Here is a 24,973-nt window from a genome sequence, read left to right as displayed (position 1 = left end):
GAAGAGTGACTAGGACAACTATTAAATGGCAAATTAATTGGATAATTCTTGCTAGTCAGAGGGGAAAAGCAGTGCCAAATTTATCTTTTAACTATATTTCCTTAGGTTAACATGATCCCTATCTACTGATCATAGATTGATGGAGAATGGAGAGATGGTTCTTGCAGTTAAGACAGAGACCTCCAATGTATTGAGAGATATTCAGCATATTCATTATATTCATTGACAATATCGAATAGTGGTGAGAATGTGATGTAACAGGAACTCTCATTTTAGTGGGCATGCAGAAAGGCACAGTGACTCTGGAGACAAGTGGCAGTTCTTACAAGGATAACAGTCTTATCGTACAATACAGCAATCACACCTCTCAATATTTACCTAGGTGTTTAAAAAATGTGTCCACACCAAAAAACCTACATGGAAATGTTTATTCATAAGTGCCCCAAACTGGAAGCAACCAAGATATCCTTCAAGAATGAGGTACCTGTGGTACCTCTACATTATTCATTGATTTTAAAAAAAGTGAGCTCACGAGGTGCTGCTGGTAGGCTCACGTCCAGAATCATAGATTCTTAGGAGGCAAATACTGGGAAGATCATGGTTTGAGGCCAACTAAGAAAAAACATTTTCAAGACCCTCTTCTCAATCAGTAGCTGGATGTGGTGGTGTGTGGCTACCATCCCTGCTACATGGGCAGCTGAGATCAGAAGGATTACAATTCTAGGCCAGTCTAGGTAAAAAAAATTCATGAGACTATTGCTCCCTACTTCTCAGCAGGAAAAGCTGGATGTAGTGATATGCACCTGGCATCCCAGCTATGGTGGTGGGAAACATAAGTAGTAGGCCAAGTGGTAGAGTGCCTGTCTGTCAGATGTGAAGTCGAGTTCATATTTTAGTTTTGTAAACTCATGAGAAGTTGAGCCACAGAAAAATAAATAAGAAGCTTATGTGCTTATTACGGAGTGCAAAAACCAGTCTGGAAAGGCAGTGTACTCTATGGTGGAGATTAGAAAAGAAACTATGAAGATAATAAGATAATCAGTGGTTCCCAAATGTTGAGAGAGGAGGGGAAAGAATGAATAAGGGATTTTGTGTGTGTGTGTATGTGGGGTGGGCGAGGCCTGCAATATGAACTCTGGGGTGATCTGCCATTTGAGTCACACTCCCAAGCCCTTCTTTGTTTTGGATAGAGTCTTATGTTTTTGCCTAGGGCCATTCTCACACTATAATTCTCCCATCTTCACCTTTTCCTTACATAACCAGGATGCCACCATATCAGGCTTGTTAGCTGAGGAAGAGATCTTGGCAGTGCCTTGTTTGGGGTGGCCTTGAAATGTGAACATTTGAATCTCTTTCTCCTTTATAGCTGGGAATGCAGGTATATATCACTATACCTGACCCAGGCACTGGAGATTTTTTTTTTTGCTGGTCCTGGGGCTTGAACTCAGGACCTGGACACTGTCCCTGAGCTTTTTTTACTCAAGGCAAGCACTCTGCCACTTGAGCCACAGTGCCATTTCCATCCTTTTTCTGTTTATGTGGTACTGAGGAATCAAACTCAGAGCTTCAGGCATGCTTGACAAGCATTCTACCACTAAGCCACATTCCCAACCCCAGCACTAGAGATTAAGAGAAGTAAAACTATTCTGAAAACTAGAATAATTGTGAACATAGGGCACTGCATACTTGCCTAAACACACAGATTAGTTTATAGTACAAAGAATGAATCTTAATGTGGTCAATTTAAATTATTTAGGAGAGTGACAGAGTCTAAGAAGGAAAATAGAATGTGACCAGAGACTAGACTGTTAACTATGTTAAAAGTCACAAGACAGTGTCACTGAAGGCAGTGGGAAGGTGAGGTCCTGATGCGGGCAGGTGTGGAAGTACATGGCCAATGGAAGTGCTCATACCACTGTGCTCGGCTGAGCTAGGCCTCCAGGGTACAGGCTGACAGTCATGGAAATAAACCCCAAGGAGGGTGGTAAACTGTAGGAGCCAGCTTTCTCTTTAGACTTTGATTTTAAAGATAAGTGGGGTTGGGGAAGAGAGCTAGACTAACCCATTTGATAATGGGTTAGAGTTAGAAAAATCAGTCTGAACTTAATTTTATCTGATGGATTCTTTTTGTCGGTTGTGGGACTTGAACTCTAGACCTGGGCACTGTCCCTGAGCTCTTCAGCTCAAGGATACCACCCTACCCACTGAGCCACAGCGCTACTTCCGGATGGACTTTTAAAATACATTTTTATTGTAATTAATAGAAGGGTTACAGTATATTCGCCAGATAGAAGGTGTATTACTTCACAAACATTGCTACCCTTTCTCATGTTTTTGTCCCTTTTCTCTCCCCCAACCCCCCCTCAGGATTTTTTTTTTTAAATGACACATTAGGGAAGCAACAAACATTAGTCCTACATTGCATGGACTGGAAGCAGGTAAGGAAATGGAACCATTGTGTGAGGGGCTCAAGAGCATAATTTTTTTTTTTTTTGCCAATCCTGGGGCATGAACTCAGAGCCTGAGCACTGTCTTTGGGCTTTTCCTCAAGGCTAGAACTCTACCATTTGAACCACAGCACCACTTCCACCTTTTTCTGTATATGTGGTACCAAGGAATCGAACCCTGGTCTTCATGCATGGTAGGTAAGAACTCTTCCACTAGGCCAAACTCCTGAGCCCTCAAGGGCATAATTTTAAGTAAGGACTATTTAACCAAGATTAGATCCTAGCAGATTAGGATGGGATGGCTAGAAAGAGGGAGATAACCTAAGTATGCCTGATGATACCTAGCCTAGGTGCCACACTTGTTGCTATTGCTCCTGTTCACAGGGACACTTAAGGACATACTCCAAAATTTAGCAGAGCCTGTGACTCAAGTCCAATGGGACATGGGCCTTGGGATAACAGTCAAAAATATTAGAGGGAAGAAATCAGTCATACCCCGAATAAGAATTATCCATGTGATTTCTGAAAAAGGCAGGAAAAACAAAGGATAGATTTGGAAGTACTGGATGAGGAACAAAAGGACGGATTTGGCCAGGCACCAGCAGCTCACATCTGTAATCCCAGCTACTCAGGAGGCTGACATCTGAGGTTCATGATTCAAAGTCAGCCTGGGTAGGAAAGTCTGTGAGAGTCTTATCTCCAACTAATCACACAAAGAGCCCGGAGTGGCACTGGAGCTCAGGTGGTAGAGTGCTAACTTTGACCAAAAGGAGCCCAGGGACAGTGCCTAGGCCTAGAGTTTAAGCTCTAGGCTTGGCAATGATGATTCGGATCATGGAGAACTGATTGCCATGGAAAGGCCTCAACTCAGACTCCAGAGTGGTTTAGGTGGCTGGTTCCAACATGGGCCTAGAGCTGACCCATGCTGCCTAGCAAAAAGAGGTGGTTGCTTATAATAAGACACAAGGAACAGCAGAGACTGAAAGAAAGTCTGCCACTTGGCCAGTCCACAACTCCTGTTGCTAGTGGGGGTGCAGGCTAACATGGTCTCACATAGCTGTTCTGAAAACCCAACAAATGGCACCACTCCCCAGGTTTCCAAGTGATTCTTTCCCTTACCACACATGCATCTTATTAAGAAGAAAACATTGCTTAGGACAATATGTGGTTGTAATCTGCTCCTTGGGAGCTATAAAAGCCATAGAAGGCTTCCTCTTAGAAGAAGAAATGAGAAACAGAAACAAGAGATGTGCAAGACCTTTCAGCTATATTTTTTTTATTGACTACTCTCATATCTGAAAACTTTACTGGTTGATTCTAAATTTGGTGTTTCCATCATTCTTTTCTTCCTTAGAATAATTTATCATCTCTTGGGTCTGAAGGGAAATTAGAGCTTGTATAACACATTAAAAATGAGATGCGATAAGGGAGGATTACAGAGAGATTAACTTTTTTTGGGGGGGTAGGTAGGGAGGTGATGGTCTTGAGGCTGAGTTCATTTTGCTCAAAGCACTTTGGCACTTGACCCTGAGCTACACTTCCGCCTTTTTCTGTGATTAATTGGAGATAAGAGACTTTCCTGCTCATGCTGGTTTATAACCATTCTTCTCAGATCTTAGCCTCTTGAGTAGCTAGGATTACAGGCATGAGCCACCATACCCAGCTTGCATTATTAATTTTTATGACACCACAGCGTCATTAAAATCATTTAATCATCAAAATCATTAGCAATGATGATGGAAAATGGTGATTATATAAACCATTGAATATAAAAAGGGAAATTGGGGAAAACTGCCTTAGTTCAAAGAATTGTCAAACCATATTGTGCATTTGATGGTTCTCCCCTTAACATAAAGAAAAAGAAATTGTATATTATAGTTAATTTTTGTTGGTTCCACATTTCCTTAGACTGACAAACTATGATTTGCTTTCTCATCTCTGGTTATAAGACTACAGGGTTGCTAGGGCTACCTCTGACTGACATATGAGATTATAAGTGTTTGCCAAGAAGGCTACATGCAATCAAAAGTGTCTTAGGCCATCATCTGTCCTTAGCTACAATCTGTTGACCTTTAGATTGAAAGGAACACAGTTTGTAGTTGTGAAGAATGAGAGTAAGGGGCAACATACTGAAGGCAAATCCAAACTCACAATTATTCCTAAATCCATACATCATTAATAAGAGCCAGGAACAGTTTTCCTTCTTTGTTCCTTACAAGCAAAAGCACCCTAATGTAACAGAAAAATGAATAGATACTATTCTTCTCAACCTCTTTTGCAGAGACAAACGGAATTTTAGATAAAACTCTAGTATTCTTTTTTTTTTTTTTTGCCAGTCCTGGGCTTGAGCTCAGGGCCTGAGCACTGTTCTTGGACTTTCTCAAGGCTAGAGCTCTACCACTTGAACCTCAGCACCACTTCCAGCTTTTTTCTATGTATGTGGTACCGAGGAATTGAACCCGGGTCTTCATGCATGCTAGGCAAGCACTTTAACCACTAGGCCAAACTCCCGGCCTCTAAATAGTATTCTTCATATATCCTAGTATTATATAATTACAGGCTTTCCTCTTTAAGAACTAGGAGGCAGAGAAAACTCAACTGGCAAATGAAATGATCTAGTAGTCTAGTAGGATCTTTCTGGAGAATAGCCACTTTAGCAGATACTGCTAAACAACAACAACAACAAAATCTGAGTGGTAGTCTGTGCTTATATTCTCAGTACTCAGGAGACTGGCACAGGCAGATCACTTCATCCCACATTTGAGAACACCCTGGACAAAATAGAGGACTCTGCCTCTACCTCCTCCTCCTCAACAAACATCTCATATTGAGATTCAAAGACTCATAAAATTCCATGTTTCAAATAAAAAAGTGAACACAAATCTTGAAAACTCTAAACATATAATTAATGGTGTGAATTTAGATTGGAAATCTAACATATAGATGTGTGTAGAATACACTGGAGAAAAGAAATGAAAGCTGCATGTATTTTATATTCTAAAAAAGCAATCATCTTTTCACATTGCATTCCATTTTCTTTAAAATGCCAGAAAATTCCATATTAGGAATGAGGATCATACAGAATTCATAGTATTCATGCTTTAAAAAGTGTTCTAATTAATCTACTAGAAACTTTGAATCTTTCCTAGAGAAAAATCAAACATTTATATAAAATACAAAATTGGGGCTAGGAGTTTGGCCTACTGGTAGAGTGTTTGCCTAGCATGCAGGAAGACCTGGGTTCGATTCCTTGGTACCACATACACAGAAAAAAGCCAGAAGTGGTGCTGAGGGTTAAGTGGTAGAGCTCAAGCCTTGAGAAAGTCCAAGGACAGTGCTCAGGCCCTGAGCTCAAGCCCAGGACTGGCAAAAAAAAATTACAAAATTGGCATAAAATGTCAGGAATGCTTGTTGGGCTTCTTAAAACCCAAGAGATTCTAGCAGTCTATTGATCCACTAACACATTGATAGGCCTAAGCACCAGGTACAGACGTTTATACTTCAAAAGAACTTACATTGTATAGAGGGATAGTCTTCATCACCTTGTATTGCTTAGTGGGGTCCATTTTATACAGATGACGGTCAGTGACAAAAATTGCTCGGTCTTCCACCTTACTGAAACGATTTACCTACAAGAAAACAAGCCAATAAGCCATAGCAATTCAGCACAATGAACTCAAATTATCAAAACACCTAAGGGGAAGAGATGGATGGCTGTAGAAACTCTAATCCCCAATTAACCATCAAAAAGCAGAAGTATAGCTGTGACTCATGTGGCAGATGGCTAGCCTTGAGCATAGGAGCTCAGAGACAGTGCCCACGCCCTGAGTTCAAGCCCAGGACTGGCATACTTGTGTACACACACACAGATGACACTGAGAACAACTGTGTGTATGTATTTGTGTAGAGTGCTATTGAGACGGTAGAGAATGTCCCCTGTTTGCAGATAAACTTTTTGTAAGAGACAAAATTAATCACTGGACATTTTAGAAGTAGCTACTTGTTCATTAGGATGTTTCAACCATAGATTGAGGTACTATTTTAACCAATTTTCAAACCACTGTCCACAAGGAAAAAAACAAATCTTCACCTAGAGTTAGAAGAGAAACTTATGGTATATATATATATATATATATATATATATATATGTATATATGCACATATATATTACATATACATTATATATTTTATATATAATTATAACAGATAATACACCTATAACAGAAGGGCATATTTGTATACACATACATATCCCTGCCCCTTTTCCCCAGCTCTACTTTTTTTTTTTGTCAGTCATGGGGCTTGAACTCTGGGCCTGGGCGCTGTCCCTGAGCTCTTCAGCTCAAGGCTATCACCCTAGCCCTTGAGCTACAGCACTGCTTCACTCCCCAGCTCTAATCCAAGATGTAAAAAAGAAGTTAGAGATTAACTTGAAAACATTGTTAGCTTCAGTAAGCTACTCAGATAAGTAAATTAGGACAGGCAGTGTTAGATACAGCAAGACATATTGTTATAGGTAGGATAAACTAAAATTCAAATTAATTATTTTCAATTTCCTTTTGTTGTAGTTTCTCTAAACATTTACTTTATATTGAAAACCTATTTTCCAGTCTTCAAATAGACAGAAAATGGTGTCAGTAATGAAGGATGGAACAGCCTGTGGGGCAGGGAATTGCTGTTCTAGATGACTTGTTCACATAGCATCCCTTTGGCCACAGCAAAGGACTGATGCTTTTCAAAAGACGGGAAGAAAGGTATGTGAAAGAACTTCCCTAAATCGTTCTGCACGTTATTAGCCTTGGCTGAAGTTTCTTGAAAAACAAAAACAAAAACAAAAACAAAAACGTGGTTCAAGTGGTTTGAGAAATAAAGCAAACTATACTGAATATATTCTGGCAATTTTACATTTAAACAATGTGTGTATGTGTGGACGTGCACACATGCAGGTCCTGGGGCAGGGGTCAGTCATGGGGCCTAAGTGCTGCTAGGTACTGTCCCTGAGCTCTTCTGCTCCAGGCTAATGCTCTATCTCTTTGAGCCATAGTACCACATCCAGTTCTCTGGTGGTTAATTGGAGATAAGCATCTCATGGACTTTCCTGCCCTCCAGGCTTTTAAACAGCACGTTTTTTGCCTAGCTTTCTCAAACAAATTTAGTTTATGGAAACTTTTTCAACAAGCAGCTATTAATATGCAGTAAAACACTGATTCTCTGAAAGCCATGTTGGAGAATGTTAACCACCAGTTGCATCAGAGAACATTAGAGACTATCTAACAGAAACTATGTGGTAAGAAAAAGCAATGTGCCACATCGTTTTTTGGTAGCACATTGAGAAATGCATGCATGTGGTACAAAATAATAATTTAAAAACCCTATTGCTGAATTTCAAGTCATTCTGGAGTCAAAATGGAATGCCCACATGTCTTTCTATGATATGAATATGTTAATCTATAAAGCAACAACAAAAATCTTCCAGGTATCAGAAATACCTTCCCAGTGTTGAGGAACAAGTTTAGAAAGTTAAGAAGTTGGCATATTAAACAACAGTATCTTAATACATTTTGGTAAATCTGATAATATTCTTTTCTTTTTTTAAATTTGCCTTTAGATAGGATTTCATTTCAGTTCTGTATCATGTATTCATTCTTTCTTTCTTTCTTTTTCTTTTTTTTGATTTTGGAGTTGCCTTGTAGAAGTTTAGAAACTGTGATTGTGAGTTGTTATTTAAATTCGCCAAGTTTTGAGAAGGCATTTTAATGTTATGTATTTGATTTTAAAGGGTTGTATAGTAGCATGAAGGATACATTTAAGTAAAACAAAGTTACAAATGCAAATAATCTTCAAAGCAGCAATCATATTGAAGCTTTGTTTAAAAAATGTTCTTTTATATAAAGAAAATGCAATGTCTAAAGAGAACACAATACTAATCTTTACCTTCTGTTTCAGAAACTTAAATCATGCTTAAAACATGAATCAAAGGTCAGGAGTTTGGCCTAGTGGTAGAGTGCTTGCTTAGCATGCACAAAGACCTGGGTTCGATTCTTTGGTACCACATACATAGAAAAAAAAGCTGGAAGTGGTCCTGTGGCTCAAGCGGTGGAGCTGTAGCCTTAAGGAAAGCCCAGGAACAGTGTTTAGGCCCTGAATTCAAGCCCCAGGACTGGCACACAAAAAAAACAAAAAAAACCAAAACAAAACATGATTCAAATGAGCGACAAAGTCCTCAGGTCCTAGGTTGTATAACTTAGCTATATCAAAGCAGCTAAGGAGCTGGGTAACAGTGGCTCATGCTTATAATACTTGTTACTCAGGAGGCTGAGATTTAAGGATTACAGTCTGAAGTCAGTCGGGACAGGAAAGTCTGCGAGACCTTTTTTTTTTTTTTTGGTCGGTCATGGGACTTGAATTCTGGGCCTGGGCACTGTCCCTCAGCTCTTCAGCTCAAGGATTCGGCCCTACCCCTTGAGCCACAGCACTACTTCCAGTTTTCTAGTGGTTAATTGGAGATAAGAGTGTCATGGACTTTAGTGCCCAGGCTGGCTTTGAACTGTGATCCTCAGATCTCAGCCTTCCAAATAGCTAGGATTACAGGTATGAGCCATCGTGCCTGGCTTCTGTGAGACTCTTCTTTTCAATTAACCAGCAAGTTGTGGCTCAAGTGGTAAGTGTGGTAGCCACAAGCAAAAATGCCCTAGGACAGTCACAAAAGCAAAACAAAACAAAAACATTTAAGGAAAAGAAGTCCAATAGACATTTGTAAACCCCACGTTTGATATGAGTATGACATAGAATGCCATCTTTCACTTAAGTTCATAAAGTAATAGAGAAACTGGACTATGTATTCAAGTATTAGATAACATCTCATCTTGTTTCTTCTACCTAAAGCTAAAATCCTCAACAAGAAAAAATTCTTCCCTTCCTGCTTTTCCTCTAAACACTTCAAAAGATCTGTTTATAGGTTTAGTCAGAGCCACAGGGGGTCAGAAACAAAGCTTCCCCAGAAAGTCAGACAAAGAAAACACAGTGTGGGTGAGAGGAGCTATTTGCAGAAGTCTCTCACCTTAAAGAACACTTTAAAACTGTGGTTAATGGAAAGTGGCGGTTTTAAAAAGAATCAAAGCATAAAGAACAGGGTTCTGTGAGAAAGTGTATTAAGTTGGCCTTGTGTATCTTTGGTATTAAAAGATTCTAAAAAGGATATTATCTAAGCTACAGTGGGAAGAAAGAGCATTTTGCCTTAAACTTAGAAACACAGGAGTATGAATAAGAAATTTTCAATTTTGTATCCATAGGAACCCAGGATAAAATTGTGGGTATGAATTAATTCTCAGTAAATGAGAGATACCAGGCTTTTCTGTGTTTGATGGCCTAATTCTTAAAACCTTACCATCCTCTTTAATTGTTCTGATTACTAATTTGATTTTTCAGTTATTAGAAGAGAGGTAGGTGGTACCCTGTAGTCTTAGCTACTCAGGAGGCTGATAACGGAGGTTTGAAGCCAGCTTGGGCAGAAAAGTCTGAGAGGCTATCTCTAACCAGAAAAAAAAAAAAGCTGGATGTCAGATACTGGATACTAGATATAAGGATTTATAAAAATTGACACTGCTTTGTTATATATACAATCATATTACATAAGCAGTGTGCCTTATACTTTTTTTTTTTTTTTGCCAGTCCGGGGCTTGGGCCTGAGCACTGTCCCTGGATTTTTCTCAAGGCTAGGGTTCTACCACTTGAGCTATAGCACCACTTTTGGCTTTTTGCTACGTACTCCGGGCCCACCTTATACTTTTTTTGTGTGGATGTGTAAATGTGATTAGCAAAAGCCTGTTCTTGATTGTCTGATTAGCTCTACACACAAGCAATAAAATACCATTTCTGCATCTCAAAGTTCAGGATTAGACATTGGAGTGTGGTAACTGATTGGTAGCAGCTAGCAGTAGTGATAGGAAAATGCAAAGGAAAATTCAAGTGGAGAATGAGATCACAAAGTATCAGAGAAAATATTGTAACTGACTTTCCTGACTCACTGTTAACCAACCACAGCACTACAGACTGCCTATGGGACATTCTTGCCCTAGGCCCAATGTGACTAAGTACTCAGATGGCTTGTTCTCACTGTAGAGACAACCTGTTTTCAGTCTATTTTAACAAGTACTCAAAACTGTTTTTCCCTGGCATTTCTGTCTCCATTTTGTGCCACTTCCAGGTTAATAACAGTCCTACTTCAGATAGCATACACAGCATACAATTTCGGTAACCCTCCAAATCTCACTATATCTTATTACTTTTTTTCCAAATTATGTTCTTCCTCCCCCAGACCTACTCTTCAAATAAAGACATTGAAGTGTGCTAATGAAAATAACCATAATGCATGTTTTTTAAGTGATCCCTATATACAGAGAAAATCTGCAGGTACTACAAAAGATACACAAGCAGTTAGACAGGAGTACCTGATGTCAAGGATGTTCTCCAAACTTGTCTTGGAAAGAAATAGTTATCGCAAGAGATGTATATCCTCAAGCCCCAGAACTGGCCTTAGAAAGGCTTTCAGTTCAAAAATAAATAAATACCAGGAATCAAGTGGAGGTGGGATCAAGGTAACAGAGGTGGACAAATGAAAGAGAGGAAGGGGCAAAAATAGTCATAGAATTCAATGCATATCCTACAAGATTAAGAAAATTGAGAAAAGTGTTAGGCTGGGAGGGCAGGAAAGTGATGAAAGTTGTGAAATGGATCAATATTCACTACATCCATGTGCTACTTTGTTGACTGGCAACTCTTCTGTACAACTAAAGGTAAAAATAAAATTAAAACCAACCAAACAACAACAAAGCATTCACTTCCCTATGAAGTCTTTACAGTCGAGCTCTAAAACTAATCTTGTCTGCCTTTCAGCACTAACAACTGCTCGGCATGGAGAAGTGTGCCTCACTGTTGGAGTGGTGTGTTATCTACCACTGTCCAGTGTTACTGCACGTCTAAGTGGGTTTCATCTGAATCAACCCCCCAGACTGTCTGTTTCAAGCTTGCCTTACCTTACGGACATGACAGGAAAAGAGGACATTCATGTATTTGTCTTTTCGCTTCAATTCATTAGCTACTGGGACAAAAGTGCCTGAGGTCTGAGGTGTATCTGGCTTCTGAAAGAAAAAGGAAAGAATGAAATGAGAATGCTCAGCATTTCAGGTGCAAAGGCAATTTTTCAGAATACTGCTTTAGAACTCCACTTACATAGTTCACATGCATACTTTTATCTCCTTACCCCAGATGTCAGGCCGCTAAAGGGCTGTTGTAACATCAAGAGTCCTATACAATTTAAAATTATAAAGTGGGAGGAGAGAGAATGGAATGGAGTTTTGGGAATAATTAATAAAAGGAGGTAATTAAAAGTAGTTGCTGAATAATACAAGGGAAGTTTTAACTGACCTAAGGTCAGGTTACAGAGTTCACTTAATACATGTGGATATGATGTACCTTTAAAAAATTGTTTTATCTTTTTTAAATTCTTGGAGAAACCATTTTTTTCTCTTTGTAAAAGGAGAATTTGATTCCAAACTGGACTTACTGCAGCAAGATAGTTGCCCTCCCAGGCCCTTTGGAGTCCAAGGTCAGCCCTTTGACCTTTCAACATTTCCATGGCTGCCACCTTTGCCCTGACCTGAGGGAGGTCTGAAGCAGGTATGCTCTGGATGAGCTTGGCTGCTCTCCACCTGTAAGCAAATAAACCAAAGGCATTCTTGAATTTGAATAAAATTAAAGCAAACGAATTGCACATTATGCAAAGAAAAAAGATTAAATGCCTATAAAATGTACATAGAAGTTACTGAAGTAGTTTTATGCAGATATTTTCTAATACCTGTTTGGTTATTTGTTTTGAAAGCAATGAGACAGTAGTGACCCATAGCTCTTGTAATACAGATTGAGCATTCCTAGTCCAAAAATCAGTTATCTTGAAAGTTGTGAAACCTAAATTTTTTTTTTGGCAGTCCTGGGCCATGAACTCAGGGCCCAGGCACTGTCCTTAGCCTTTCTCAAGACTAGCGCTCTACCCCTTGAGCCACAGCACCAATTCTGGCTTTTTCTGTGTATATAGTACCGAGGAACCAAACCTGGGTCTTTGTGCATGCTAGGCAAACACTCTACCACTAGGCCACACTCCTGGTCCCAGGGGTAGGGTGGTAGCCCTGAACTGAAGAGCTCAGGGACAACACCCAGGCCAAGGTCAAGCCCCATAACCCCCCCCCCACACACACACAAAAGTTTTTATTATTTTAAGTAGTTGTGCAAAGGGTTTACCACTCAACAAATTAGGTTTGTGTGTGTGTGTGTTGGTCATGGGGCCTGAACTTTGGGCCTGGGCCTGGGAGCTGTCCCTGAGCTCTTCAGCTCAAGGCTACTATCACCCTACACCTGCAGCCACAGTACCACTTCCAGCTTTCTAGTGGTTAATTGGAGATAAGAGTCTCACAGATTTTAGTGCCCAGGCTGGCTTTGAACTGTGGTTCTCAGGTCTCAGACTCCTGAGTAGCTAGGGTGACAGGCATGATCCACCACACCCAGTTTGCAATAAATCAGTTTAGAAGTACAATACATCCAGATTGCTGTCACCCTTTTCATCTTTCTCCCCTGTCCAGCTCAACCCAACCCTTCAATTATTTGTGTATGTGCTTGTGTGTGTGTGCTGGAAGTTGAATGCAGGGACCAAGCACGGTCCCTTAACTTTTTTTTGCCATGACTTATTTTTAAGTAAAGCCATGGAATTAAAAGTAAGGTGAAAAACCCACATGGTGTGTGGTTGTGTATTCACCCATGCCCGCAGTGCAGGTGAACCTTTCCACAGTGCATGCTGCATCTAGCACTATGTGAAATGCTCAGTTGTATTTACTCAGACTCTTTTTGGAAATCCATGAGACAGAAATTGTTACTTGATCCTTAATCCTTTATAGGTAAAGAAACTGAGGTACCAAGAAATCTGCCATACATTACATTGCTAGTCTAGTGGCAGCACCAGAATATAAACCCAACCCTCAGGACCTGTGTCTTTGACCATTATATCATGCTTCCTCATGCAATCTATGTGTATATTCACAAGTACATAAAGGTTTAGAATAATATTTGCTAATTGCTAAAGAGTGGTTATTTCAAGGGAGACAAAGCAATGTGGAGAGTTTTAACTTTATAGTCTACATATTTTATTTAAAAATCAGTGAGCCTGCATTTAATTTAAATTATGTAAAAGTACACATTGCCAATGATACCATTCATGAAAAAACTTTTAGCTGCACATAAAAAGCCTGCCAAGACTGAAAATGAACAGTGATGATACTATATCTGCAAATGGCGGCTTGAGATGCTTCTGCTTTTAATAGTTCTATATTCGCCTTTTTTTTGTTGGCTGTTATTGTTGCTGATCTTTCGGTGTTATTGGTGGTGGTGGTGGTAGTGGTTGTGAGGCTTGAACTCTGGGCCTGGGCATTGTCCCTGAGCTCTTCAGCTCAAGGTTACCACCCTTGAGCCACAGTGCCACTTCCCATTTTGTAGAGGTTAATTGGAGATAAGAGTCTCATGGACTTTAGTGCCTGGCTGGCTTTAAACTATGATCCTCAGATCTCAGCCTCCTGAGTAGCTAGGATTACAGGCATATGCCATAGCGCCCACCTTTGTCGATCTTTTTATGAGGAATCATTTTTTATTTTTTTCTTTATCATGCATATGAGAAAAAAATCTAACAAAGGTAACATCTAATTATGTTGTTTTTGTTGTTGTTCTTGGTCATGGGACTTGAACTCTGGGCGAGGGTGCTGTCTCTGAGCACTTCAGCTCAAGGCTGGCACTCTACCACTTGGGCCACAGCGCCACTTCCAGTTTTATGATGGTTAATTGGAGATAAGAGTCTCATGGACTTTTGTGCCAGGGCTGGCTTTGAACCTCAATCCTCAGATCTCAGCCACCTGAGTAGCTAGGATTACAGGTGTGAGCCACCAGTGTCCGACTCTGTTTTTTAAGACGGGGTCTCACTCTGTAGCCATGCTGTCCTGGAACTTTTAACCTTCTTGACTCAGCCTCCTATGTGCTGAGATTACAGGTGTGTACCACCATGTCTCACAGTGTTCTTAAAAAAAAAAAAAAGATATTGAGTAACTCTTTTCCTTCCTCTGGGGTTTGAACTCAGGGCCTATCTTTACAGCCAACATCCTGGTGCAGGAATTATGACTTATGTGAAGTGTATTGCCAGAAATGAAGATGGCACTTACCAACAAGTTCTTACCTACTAAAAATCGCCTGCAGGGCCTCCTCAAATCGGCGCAGAACTTTTGGAGGAGTTGGCCACTTCACATGCTTCCCGTAGTCTCTCATGGTCTGGATCCCGTGGAAACGTCTGGCCACCTCCTGGATGTATGACTTCACTTTGTAGCACCGGTAGTACCTGATTATTGTCAGAGCGGCCTTGGTTCTCTTGTATCGCATGCGAGCTAGGGTGCCCCGCCATACCTTCAGAACAGAAGAAAGGACAAACGTTGTTCACAGACAAGAGGACCTGCCAGAGTCAACATATGTGTTTTTCTGTGCTACCAACAGAGGGCACAGGGATTCACGATTGTGCCTGCTCTTCCTCCAAGTGTCTAGTTGGGAGTGCATGCTGGTCTTATGGTAACTTAATTGTAACAGAATTAAGAATGCCCACAATGCAAGTATCTGCAGGTCAAGATTTCAGGAAAGCTGAAGGGAAGCAAGAAGAGTCAGAGCCAAATGCAGTTAAGCATGCCAAGTTCTCTTGTGAAACCAAGCCCCATACAGATTTGATGCTGTAGCCATTAATATGTAACTCTGGATTTGCAAACTGATTTGTGCACAACCTGTGGACCATATAAAAGACATATAAAGTCTTAATACAAGCTTCAAGATACATGCATATGTATGTATCCATGTGTATATGTACTGAATCTGATGCGACCTTCAGTTCATCTCTGGCCCCATATCCTCTTATTCCCCAAATCTACCTTCTTTCTACAATATTTCCAATACAAGCCCTTTCTGATGCACAGGCTCTGTGACCCCAAACTACTGTTTTCTTTGGTAAACAGCACCTCCATTATGTTCCAGCCTCTATTTACTGCTGTACTTAAATATGCATGCCATTTCTCAGCTTGGCTGTTATATTCTTTTCCTCCTTTGTCCCTGACCTGCAAGAACCACGATTTCCAATCTCTAATGCAAAGCCCAAAGTATGAATTTTGCAGATGTTGTTAGGCTTCATTTTTCCTTAAATCCTCATTTGTGCCTATCAGTCTCCTTTGAGGAACTCGTGAACTGCTTCCTTTGTTCAGCTGTTTGGAGTTAGTCCTCCCTCAGACTTCACATGGACACCATGTGCTCGTCATGTTGTCCTTCCAGCCTGTGACACAGGGCCTATAGGTTTGTTTGAATATGACATGGGAAAAGATTCCCATGGGTCAAGAAAAACTGCAACGCACAAGGAAGATATGGCAGATGAGTAATTTGTGATGGGCATCCAGAGCCAAATTATCCATAAGGACCCAAAAGACAGTGAGTTCTTTAGAAATTACCTTACCTCAGGAGGCATCAGCACTGCAGCCTTTTGGTCACAGTGGCTCTGAATATGCAGATGGGTGGGCTATGCCCTCACCCAAGTGCTAAAATAAAGGCCACCCCTTTCAGCATCTTTTATTCTTTTTTTTTTTTTATGGGTCATGAGACTTGAACTCTGGGCCTGGGCACTGTTTCTGAGCTCTTCAGCTCAAGGCTACAGCCCTACCCTTGAGCTAAGCCCTACTTCCTGTTTTCTAGAGGTTAATTGGAGATAGAGTCTCTGGTCCTTTTGTGCCAGGCTGGCTTTAAACCTTGATCCTTAGATCTCAGCCTCCTGAGTAGCTAGGATTACAGGTGTAAGCCACTGCGCCTGGCTTTCAGTATCTTGAAAAACAGAAAGAATGCAGTAAGAGGATAGAATTGTGTTTTGGTTTCACTTAAGATTTGGGGATAATTTTTTTTTCTCCCCTGATGCCAGGGCTTGAACTCAGCTTTCTTGCTCAAAGCTGGTGCTCTACTATGTGAACTATGCCTCTAGCCTGGCTTTTTGCCAGTATCTCTGGAGATATAGTCTCATGGACATTTTTTCCTTTTAACTGTAATTCTCTAGGTCTTCATCTCCTCGGTAGCTAGCTAGGATTGTGTGAGCTACTCCTGTCTCACTTGGGTAAAATCTAATGATTCTTCACAAAACATTTTCTAAGTGCTTTTTGAGGATGGTCTAACTTCTGTATTGTTGGTTTATTTAGGTTTTGTGTTGTTGAAAAAACCAAATAGAACAAAAGTACTCATAAGAAGACAGTAGTCTTTCATTCACCCACTTAACCTACCTCACCTCTCTCAGTCTCATTCTTTTTTTTTTTTTTTTTTGCCAGTCCTGGGCTTGAGCTCAGGGCCTGAGCACTGTCCTTGGTCTTTCTCAAGGCTAGAGCTCTACCACTTGAGCCCCAGCACCACTTTCGGCTTTTTTTTTTTTCCTATGTATGTGGTACCGAGGAATCAAACCCGGGTCTTCATGCATGCTAGGCAAGCACTTTAACCACTAGGCCAAACTCCGGGCCTCTCAGTCTCATTCTTTACAAGGTTATTTTAGATGGGACTTTTGGCATTTGCTGTCATATTTATAAGTAATACACATATACTGTTATTTCCTGGTTCAATACTTAGAAAACCACCAAAACTACAGAAAGTGGAGATTCAGCATTTTTACTGTCATTTTAACTTCTGTCGTCCTAATAATCACATACAAAAGTTTAAGTTGTTGGGTACTGGTGGCTCATGCCTATAATGCATAAATAGGAAATTTCAGTCTAGGCAGGCTCAGGTAAAAAAATTAGAAAAACCATGTAGCCAATTTGTTTACACAATCAAACCCTGTTTCACGACTGTTCCAAAAAAGTCTATACTATTTACATTATTACATATATCAATGATAATATATTGAATATACTATTGTATACTTGTATATAACATATAGATTACTATATTTTTATCATATTTATGTTATACATTAGATGTACAATTATGTTACATTTTATTACATGTACATTTATAGTTATATAATATTGTATGTATGTTTTTTATTACATGCAATTATATGTAACATTATATATATGTGAATACATGTATTACATGTATCATGTTTGGTTCATTATGTACTTTTTAAAAAGTAGGACTACTGTTCATTTATCATGTACACGTTTATTCATATTAAAAAACTACAAGTGAAGGTTTTTTAAAAACTTGCTTTACTTTATAGCATATCTCATGCTAGTTTTTGCCAAATTTTAGTCTCAGTCTAACCCCAGCGATTCTTTAGTGAATATGAACCATTCTTTCTCAATCTAAAATTTGTCCCCAAGTAGTGTTTGACTGGGACTAGTTCTGTTTTTCCATCTGTAAGATGGACTGATGAGCCACAGTTTGAATGCCAAATCTAGTCTTCCAGCTGCTCAAGAGAACAGAAAAGGAGGTGGGGTTTTGTGTCACTGCTGCTAGGTTTTACCTTAATTCTAATGATGGTAATAATTCACGGAGTCTAGGAGTTCTTTTTGTTTAGGCTTAGTATTCCCTTATCCACATCTGGTAGACCTTTTCTTTTTTTTTCTTTCTTTTTTTTTTTTTGGCCAGCCCTGGGGCTTGAATTCTGGGCCTAGGAACTGTTCCTGGGCTCTTTCAAGCCTAACACTACCACTTTGAGCCACAGCACCACTTCTGGGTTTTTCTATGATTAACTGGAAAAGTCTCATGGATTTTCCTGCCTGGACTGGCTTCAAACTGCGATCCTTAGATCTCAGCCTCCTGTGTAGGTAGGATTACAGGCATGAGCCACTGGTGCCATTTCATTTTTGGGTCTGAGACCTGACTCAACTCAGCACCTGAAACATTCACTCACTGGTAACACTCTCTTAATCAAGCCACTCCTCTGACCCCTAAATTGATGCAATAGTTATTGTTAACAAATGTTTCTATTATTTATTGCTCACCTGTCCACATATCAGAGGCAAGGAAGATGGTAAACCTTGCTGACACTTCTTTTTTTCCAGTACTGGGGCTTGAGCCCAGGGACTGAGCACTGTCCTTGGACAATTTTTGTGCAAGTCTAACATTCTGCCATGTGAGCCACAGCACCACTTCCAGATTTTTCTATATATATGGTACCAAGGAATCGAACCTGAGTCTTCGTGCCTGCTAGGTAAGCACTCTGCCACTAGGCCACGCTCCAGGTCCCTTACACTTCTTGCCTAGGGAAGAAGTTGTCTTGATGAAAGAAAGGTTCCCCAGCAAAGTGGTGGGTGTTTTGGGCTTTCGGATAGTGCCATCATACTAAATCCTAACCCTTCAAAAGCAGTAAGTCTTTTCAGAATTCCTTCTTTGTACTTCCTATGTTCCATTTTTCACTTTGAATATATTGACTTGGCAATTCAGTCCAAGTTTCTATTTTCTAGATGACCCTTCTCAAAATTTATAGCATGAAACTGAACATTTGTTTGGTTTCAGGGTAGATAGCATGTTCTTTGTTGTTTTACATTTGATATCTTTTAAACTCATCCCAATTTTTTAGGAAATCAATTCTGAGCCTGCAGCTGTATCACCAACTTTATTGAAATCCCCCCAGGCTTCATTTATTTTTTAACATCAGAGAAAAAAAAATACAGCAACAGAAAACTGCAGAAGAAAATGGGGAAAAGATGGGCTGTGTATTTTTCCCTACATCAGATTAAAAGGAAAATAGTTTATATTCCTATGAAAGATTGTGCGCCTATGTGAGGGAAGGGTTCTGCTGATTCTCCCACCAAAAAAGTGTTGATGGGACTGGAAGGAGAATGACAGAGTTTTCCAGTTCCCTCTTTGGTCAAAGCTGTGGGTTTTTTCCAAGAGCCATACAGAGCTCTTAAGAGGAATGTGGCTGATGAAAGTGCCCAGAAAGTAGTAAATGCATGTCCTATTCCATAAACAAATGCCTAATACTTACTTGCACAAGCCTGAGGGGTTCATCAAGCACCAAGGGAGCTCAGAGGGGCTGGTAAAGCTGAAGCACAGGATGTAGTAGAGAGTAGACCAACATAAGACAGGCCAGGAGCCTTTTCTCAGACAGAACAGAAGATGCAAATGGCTCAGATGGGACCACGAAGGTAGCAATTGAGCACTGGAGTAACACTGAACATCTCCTTGCTGAGTGCCAACACAGGGCCTTGCTCTCGTTCAGTTTGCTTGCTTGCTTGACTGGTGCTCTACCACTTGAATAATGCCTCCCCTAATACCTCTAGTCTACTTTCTTCAGAGAGTAGACTGTGCCATCTGTCAGAACGAGAGTCAAGTAGTCACTCAGCTGTGTGAGATCTTAGAGGAGACCTGGGAATTTAGTCCTCTTTATACAGATTTTAAATTTCCTTCTTCCTTCAGCTGTGCTCCTTATCCCTCTACAGACCTCCTGGTCCTTCACTTGCCTGAATCATCATATTCCTGGCTTGACTCTGCTTATGTTTTCCAGGCACCCAATTTCAGGTACTGCTTCCAGATGCTTGGGGGAGCTGGCATTGTTCACTTCCAGAGATACACTGCTGTCTCTTGTTCACTGTGGTCTGCACTACACTTCTCTTGCCCTTGTGGCTTTTCCTAATTTTTGTCCCCTTACTGCTCTTTTGGGGGTGCTGGGAATGGATATAAACATAACTGTCACGTTTAGCCAGATGTTTTATACCATCTTAATTCTGCTGTATTTTTTCTTTCTTTTGGTACGTATTTCCTCAGTGGTCAGGAGTTTCAAAGCACCATCTGGCAGTCATTACAGATTCACTGTGAATCTTCGATTTAGTCTTAGAATCAAACACAGGCTGGCTTTTCTTTTTCTCTACACCCCACTGGTCCCCATGGGTTTTGTTTGTAGTCACTGGTGTTGGGCTCTGTTTTGTCAGTACAAATCATTCCCTCACAGCTCTGTAGTACTGAGAATTGACAATTTTTTTAGAAAAAAATTTACTGTCAAGGTAATGTACAGAGGGGTTAAAGTTATATCCATAAGGTAATTAGTACAGTTCTTGTTGAATACTGTTAGCCCCCTCAATTTCCCCCTTCCCTCTCCCCCTTAATATTCTTTTCTTAAAAAATGGAATGCCTCAAAATTTCAGCTTCCTAGGCTCTTTTGTTTTAGGACAGTTTTTAGATGTGTCTCTTTATCAGTTTCTACCCTTAAATTTCCCATGTAGTTATTTTGGCAGTGTTCTTGACAACATATGTTTATTAAAAAGGATAGTGGTGGGGATAAGGAGAGTTTAAACAGGAGGCTGAACTCTTGAGAAAATCGCAAAACAGTTTATCTTTGATAGCCACATACCCCATCAAATTTAGAATATAAAAGTTGCATCCAATTTGGGCTATTTATAATGATTAATAGAGCCGTAGGCCCTTCTAAGAGTTATTTTGAAATAAGATCCAAATACAAAAACTATTCCTATTGTTCCTCTTCCTCTCAAGCATGTCTATGAGATAAGGTACAGATGATTAAAGATCTGTGAGTGCCCATGGTAAAAACAATATCTAGTGGATATAGGGTTTTTTTCTTTCTATTTTTCTATTGTAATTAATAGAGGGGTTACAGTTATATGCACCAGATAGAAGGTGCATTACTTCACATACATTGATACCCCTTCTCATGTTTTTGTCCTCATTTCCCCACCCCCACCTTTTATAATTGATCAGTCATGGGACTTGAATTCTGGGCCTGGGCAATGTCCCTGAACTCTTCAGCTCAAGGCTACTGCCCTACCCCTTGAGCCACAGTTCCACTCTTGGTTTTCTGGTGCTTAATTGGAGATAAGAATCTCCACTTAGTGCCTGGGCTGGCTTTGAACCATCATCCTCAGATCTCAGCCTGCAGAGTAGCTAGGATTATAGGCATGAACCATCATGCCCGACTCTATAGGTTTTTTTTTTTTTTTCAGTCCTGGGCTTGGGGTCTGGCCCTAAGCACTGTCTTTGGGTTTTCTCAAGGCTAGAGATCTATCATTTAGGTCATAGCAGCAGTTCTGGCTTTTTTCTGTGTATGTGGTACCAAGAAATTGAACCCTGGTTTTTGTGCAGGCTAGGCAAGCACTCTACCACCAGATAAAACTTCCAGCCCATTTTTTTTTTTAAAGCATAACTCTCACATGAAATTCCTTAGTTTTATAGATGAATAACATTGAGATGACCTAGAGAAAAATCTAAGAAACAATGAAATAATCAAATCTTTAGTCAATCAGCAAGTATGTTTATACTTTATAAATACTGGTGGGTATATATGTTGAAAATAAAAGCATTTTTTTGAGAATGTAAAATAAAACTATGCCAGTTAAGCAGGTTGGAAATGTGGTAAAGAATGCTAACCCACTCTGGAATTACATATAAAGTGAGTGCCAAGAACCTTATGAATAAAGAAAAAAATCAATTATTTGGTTCTCATCTTTATTTAAAATGAACTTTTATTCATAACAGAATTGTGTGTGTGTGTGTGTGAACTTAGGGCTTGGAGCTTCTTTTGCTCAAGTACAGCATCTATTATCTGAACCACAACTCCCCTTCTAGTTTTTTGGTGGTTAATTGATGTAAAAGTCTCACTGACTTTCCTGCCCTAGCTGGCTCTGAACAGGGGTCCTCTGACTGCAGCCTCTGGAGTGTCTAGGATTACAGTACGAGCCACAAGAGCTCGGCCATCCACAGAATTTTTTGCACTGATTTTTTAAAAATATTACACAAATATAATCTATCCTATTTTTTACACTTCCTTAACTTTTATACTGGATGATCTAACTCACCATGTTCTCCTTACTTATTCCCGGTTTTGCATAAAGAGAAGAACTAACAGTGCAGCAGCTGACTGATTTGGAAAAGAAAAGGGGAGGGAGTACCAGGTGATCCGTACATCCTACAATATATAATTCTCTTGATGGTACAGCCAGGCAGATGTGTCTTGATCATTTTACATGGGAGAATCTAGAGTCCAATGGATTATATACTCTGGTTCATACAGCAAATAATGAAACTGAATCTCAGCCTGCACTAGTTCTAATAATTGATCACTGAATTTCCTGAAGGCACCATGCTGTAAGGAGCCTATTACAAATAATGCAACGCTTATTATTTGATTTTTTTTGTCTGAACAAGAAACCTAGGATTACCATAATAATTAACAGTAGGAGTTGTGCTGTTGTTCAAAGTAGTAGAGTTTTAGCCTTGAGCAAAAGAGCTCAGAGTCAGTGCCTAAGCCCCAAGTTCAAGCCTCAAGACTGACCAAATTTTTTTTGTCTTTTTTTAATTAAAGAATTTATTAACATTGATTTTTTACATCATATTTCAAATGATGTGTTTAACAAATGAGTATTCAAGAAGGGAATCTCTATATACAATCACTGGCACTTAGATTTTAGAACATAATTAAAATTAGGCTGAGGGTTTGTATGTCATAGATACATATTAATCTATATAATAAAACATTATGTATATAGTCATAAATTTTTATGCCTAAACAGTTGTGTTTATATTTCTAATACCATGTCCATAGCATTGGTTATGAAAATATTGAGTCATCGCTCTTGTACTGTTTGGATTAAGGATACCATGTGCCTTTTGTTCCTTTTGACCAATTTTTTTTGACATAACAGGAAGTTAATAACATAGTTTCTCTACTATATTATTCATGTAGAGACAATTACCCAAAGCACAAAGCTTTGAGTACTATCTTTTTTTTAGAAGTAATGGCCTAATTTTAGTTTTGTAGATATCTTATTAACAGGGGATAGAGATGTGACTACAGAGATGAATTTTTTTTTAACACTGTAGTTATGGCTCTTACCAAAAGTAGAGCATAATTCGTTGTTAACCTATATACTTTAAGAAATTTGATCTCACTCAGATTACAAAGAAAAAAATCTCTACCTTCTAATTGACAGTTATAAAAAATTACATGAACATGCAACATAGTCATATTTCCTAGAGGAGAGTAAAACCACTGTTGGGTGAAAACAGTTTTGATGGATGAAAACATGATTCCAGTCTCAACAATACAAAATAATTAGACTTACTGATAGCTGAGATATTTTTATTTCATGCTCATGAAAAAAGCTAACATTAATATGGAATGATATTACAGTACATAAAAGATAGTGTAAAGGCCCAATGATACTTTAAATGCTTATCTACATATATGTATGTACATACACATACATATGTACACACATGTATGCATGCATGACGATTACAGGAGTGTACCATCATTTATGGCTATTTTTTTGTAAGAACATTTTTGACATGACATGTCATAAATTTCCATCAAGCATCAGTTTTTTTCCATATATTTTTATTGTAATTAATAGAAGGGCTACATTACATTTGCCAGATAGTTTTATGTAAATTTTTAGTTTGAAAGTATCTGTTGTTCTTTTAAAAAACCTTGCAATTTGAATTTATTTCCTTTTTCAGTTTTTTTTTTCCAGTCCTGGGGCTTGAACTCAGGGCCTGGGCACTGTCCTTGGACACTTTTGCTCAAGGTTAGCACTCTGCCACTTGAGCCATAGTACCACTTCTGGCTTTTTTTGGTATGGTTCCAAGAACTCAAACCCAGGGTTTTGTGCATGTGAGGCGAGCACTCTACTACCAGGCTATGCTCCCAGTTCCTCCCTTTTCAGTTTTGTTTCAATTCAAGACATCACTGAATGAGGGATACACTTACAAGTTTTTTTTCTTTTCTATAAGCATTCATCAAATATCTACTGTACATGGTTTGTACAGAGGATACAATGAGTATCCTAAGAAATGAATAGGAAGCATGACTAACTACAACAGTTACCCTAACAAGAAAGACCTGGTCACAGGCTACAAGAAAGCCAATGTCCTCATAGGCTGAATTCCTAGGCCCCAGGATGAGGCTGTGGCAATGAAGTCCAGCACTGCTAGGGGATCCTTGACTAGCACTGCTATTCAGGGTGAGGCTTCCATTTCCCATCAGCTACTGGAGAACTGGGAAAGCTGAACTTTGCAGCTTCACCTGTAAACTAAGGATGATACGCAGGATGATTTATAAGAGTATATGCCAGCATTGTAATACACTACCTATGCAGATTGAAATGTTTATTTTTATGTTATCTCAAAGGTTCTGATGCACAGAGCCCACATGGGCTTGATAGGCACTGTCTCTGATGTTTGTTTGATGATTGTTATTACTCCTATGAGAAGGCAGAGCAAATGCCTTCACTACTGTGTGCCATACCTTGAGATAGAGATCTGAAATGACATGAAGAATGGGCACTTTATAACCACTTATTCTTGACATATGTTTGTTCTGTGCTGTTAAGTTTCTCTTAGCCGTAATTCATCATAAAAAGCAGGAAATACATTTGAGACAGCTTCTTTACATTATGCCATAATGTATCTTTGCTGACAAATGATTGGTTTGGGAAACAGTCATTTTCCATCCCTACGAGCCCTGCTTCTACAGA

General features: G+C 39.5%; 1 protein-coding gene across 1 annotated transcript in view; it reads right to left on the bottom strand.

Annotated features, from left to right (window-relative positions):
• The window catches only part of Myo1d (myosin ID), a 280,575-nt gene that overhangs the window by 103,374 nt on the left and 152,228 nt on the right, over nucleotides 1-24,973 (bottom strand). Inside the window, exons 17-20 of the mRNA XM_090351261.1 lie at nucleotides 14,716-14,939; nucleotides 12,013-12,157; nucleotides 11,483-11,587; nucleotides 5,963-6,076 (exon numbers count right to left, since the gene is read on the bottom strand). Coding sequence (XP_090207387.1) covers nucleotides 5,963-6,076; nucleotides 11,483-11,587; nucleotides 12,013-12,157; nucleotides 14,716-14,939 — 588 coding nt within the window. The remainder of the gene's footprint in view (nucleotides 1-5,962; nucleotides 6,077-11,482; nucleotides 11,588-12,012; nucleotides 12,158-14,715; nucleotides 14,940-24,973) is intronic.

This window comes from Megascapheus bottae, chromosome 17 (genome assembly GCF_031878675.1).
Source record: "Megascapheus bottae isolate mThoBot1 chromosome 17, mThoBot2.hap1, whole genome shotgun sequence".
Taxonomy (NCBI): Eukaryota; Metazoa; Chordata; class Mammalia; order Rodentia; family Geomyidae; genus Megascapheus; species Megascapheus bottae.
This window is presented reverse-complemented; position numbering and strand designations above follow the sequence as displayed.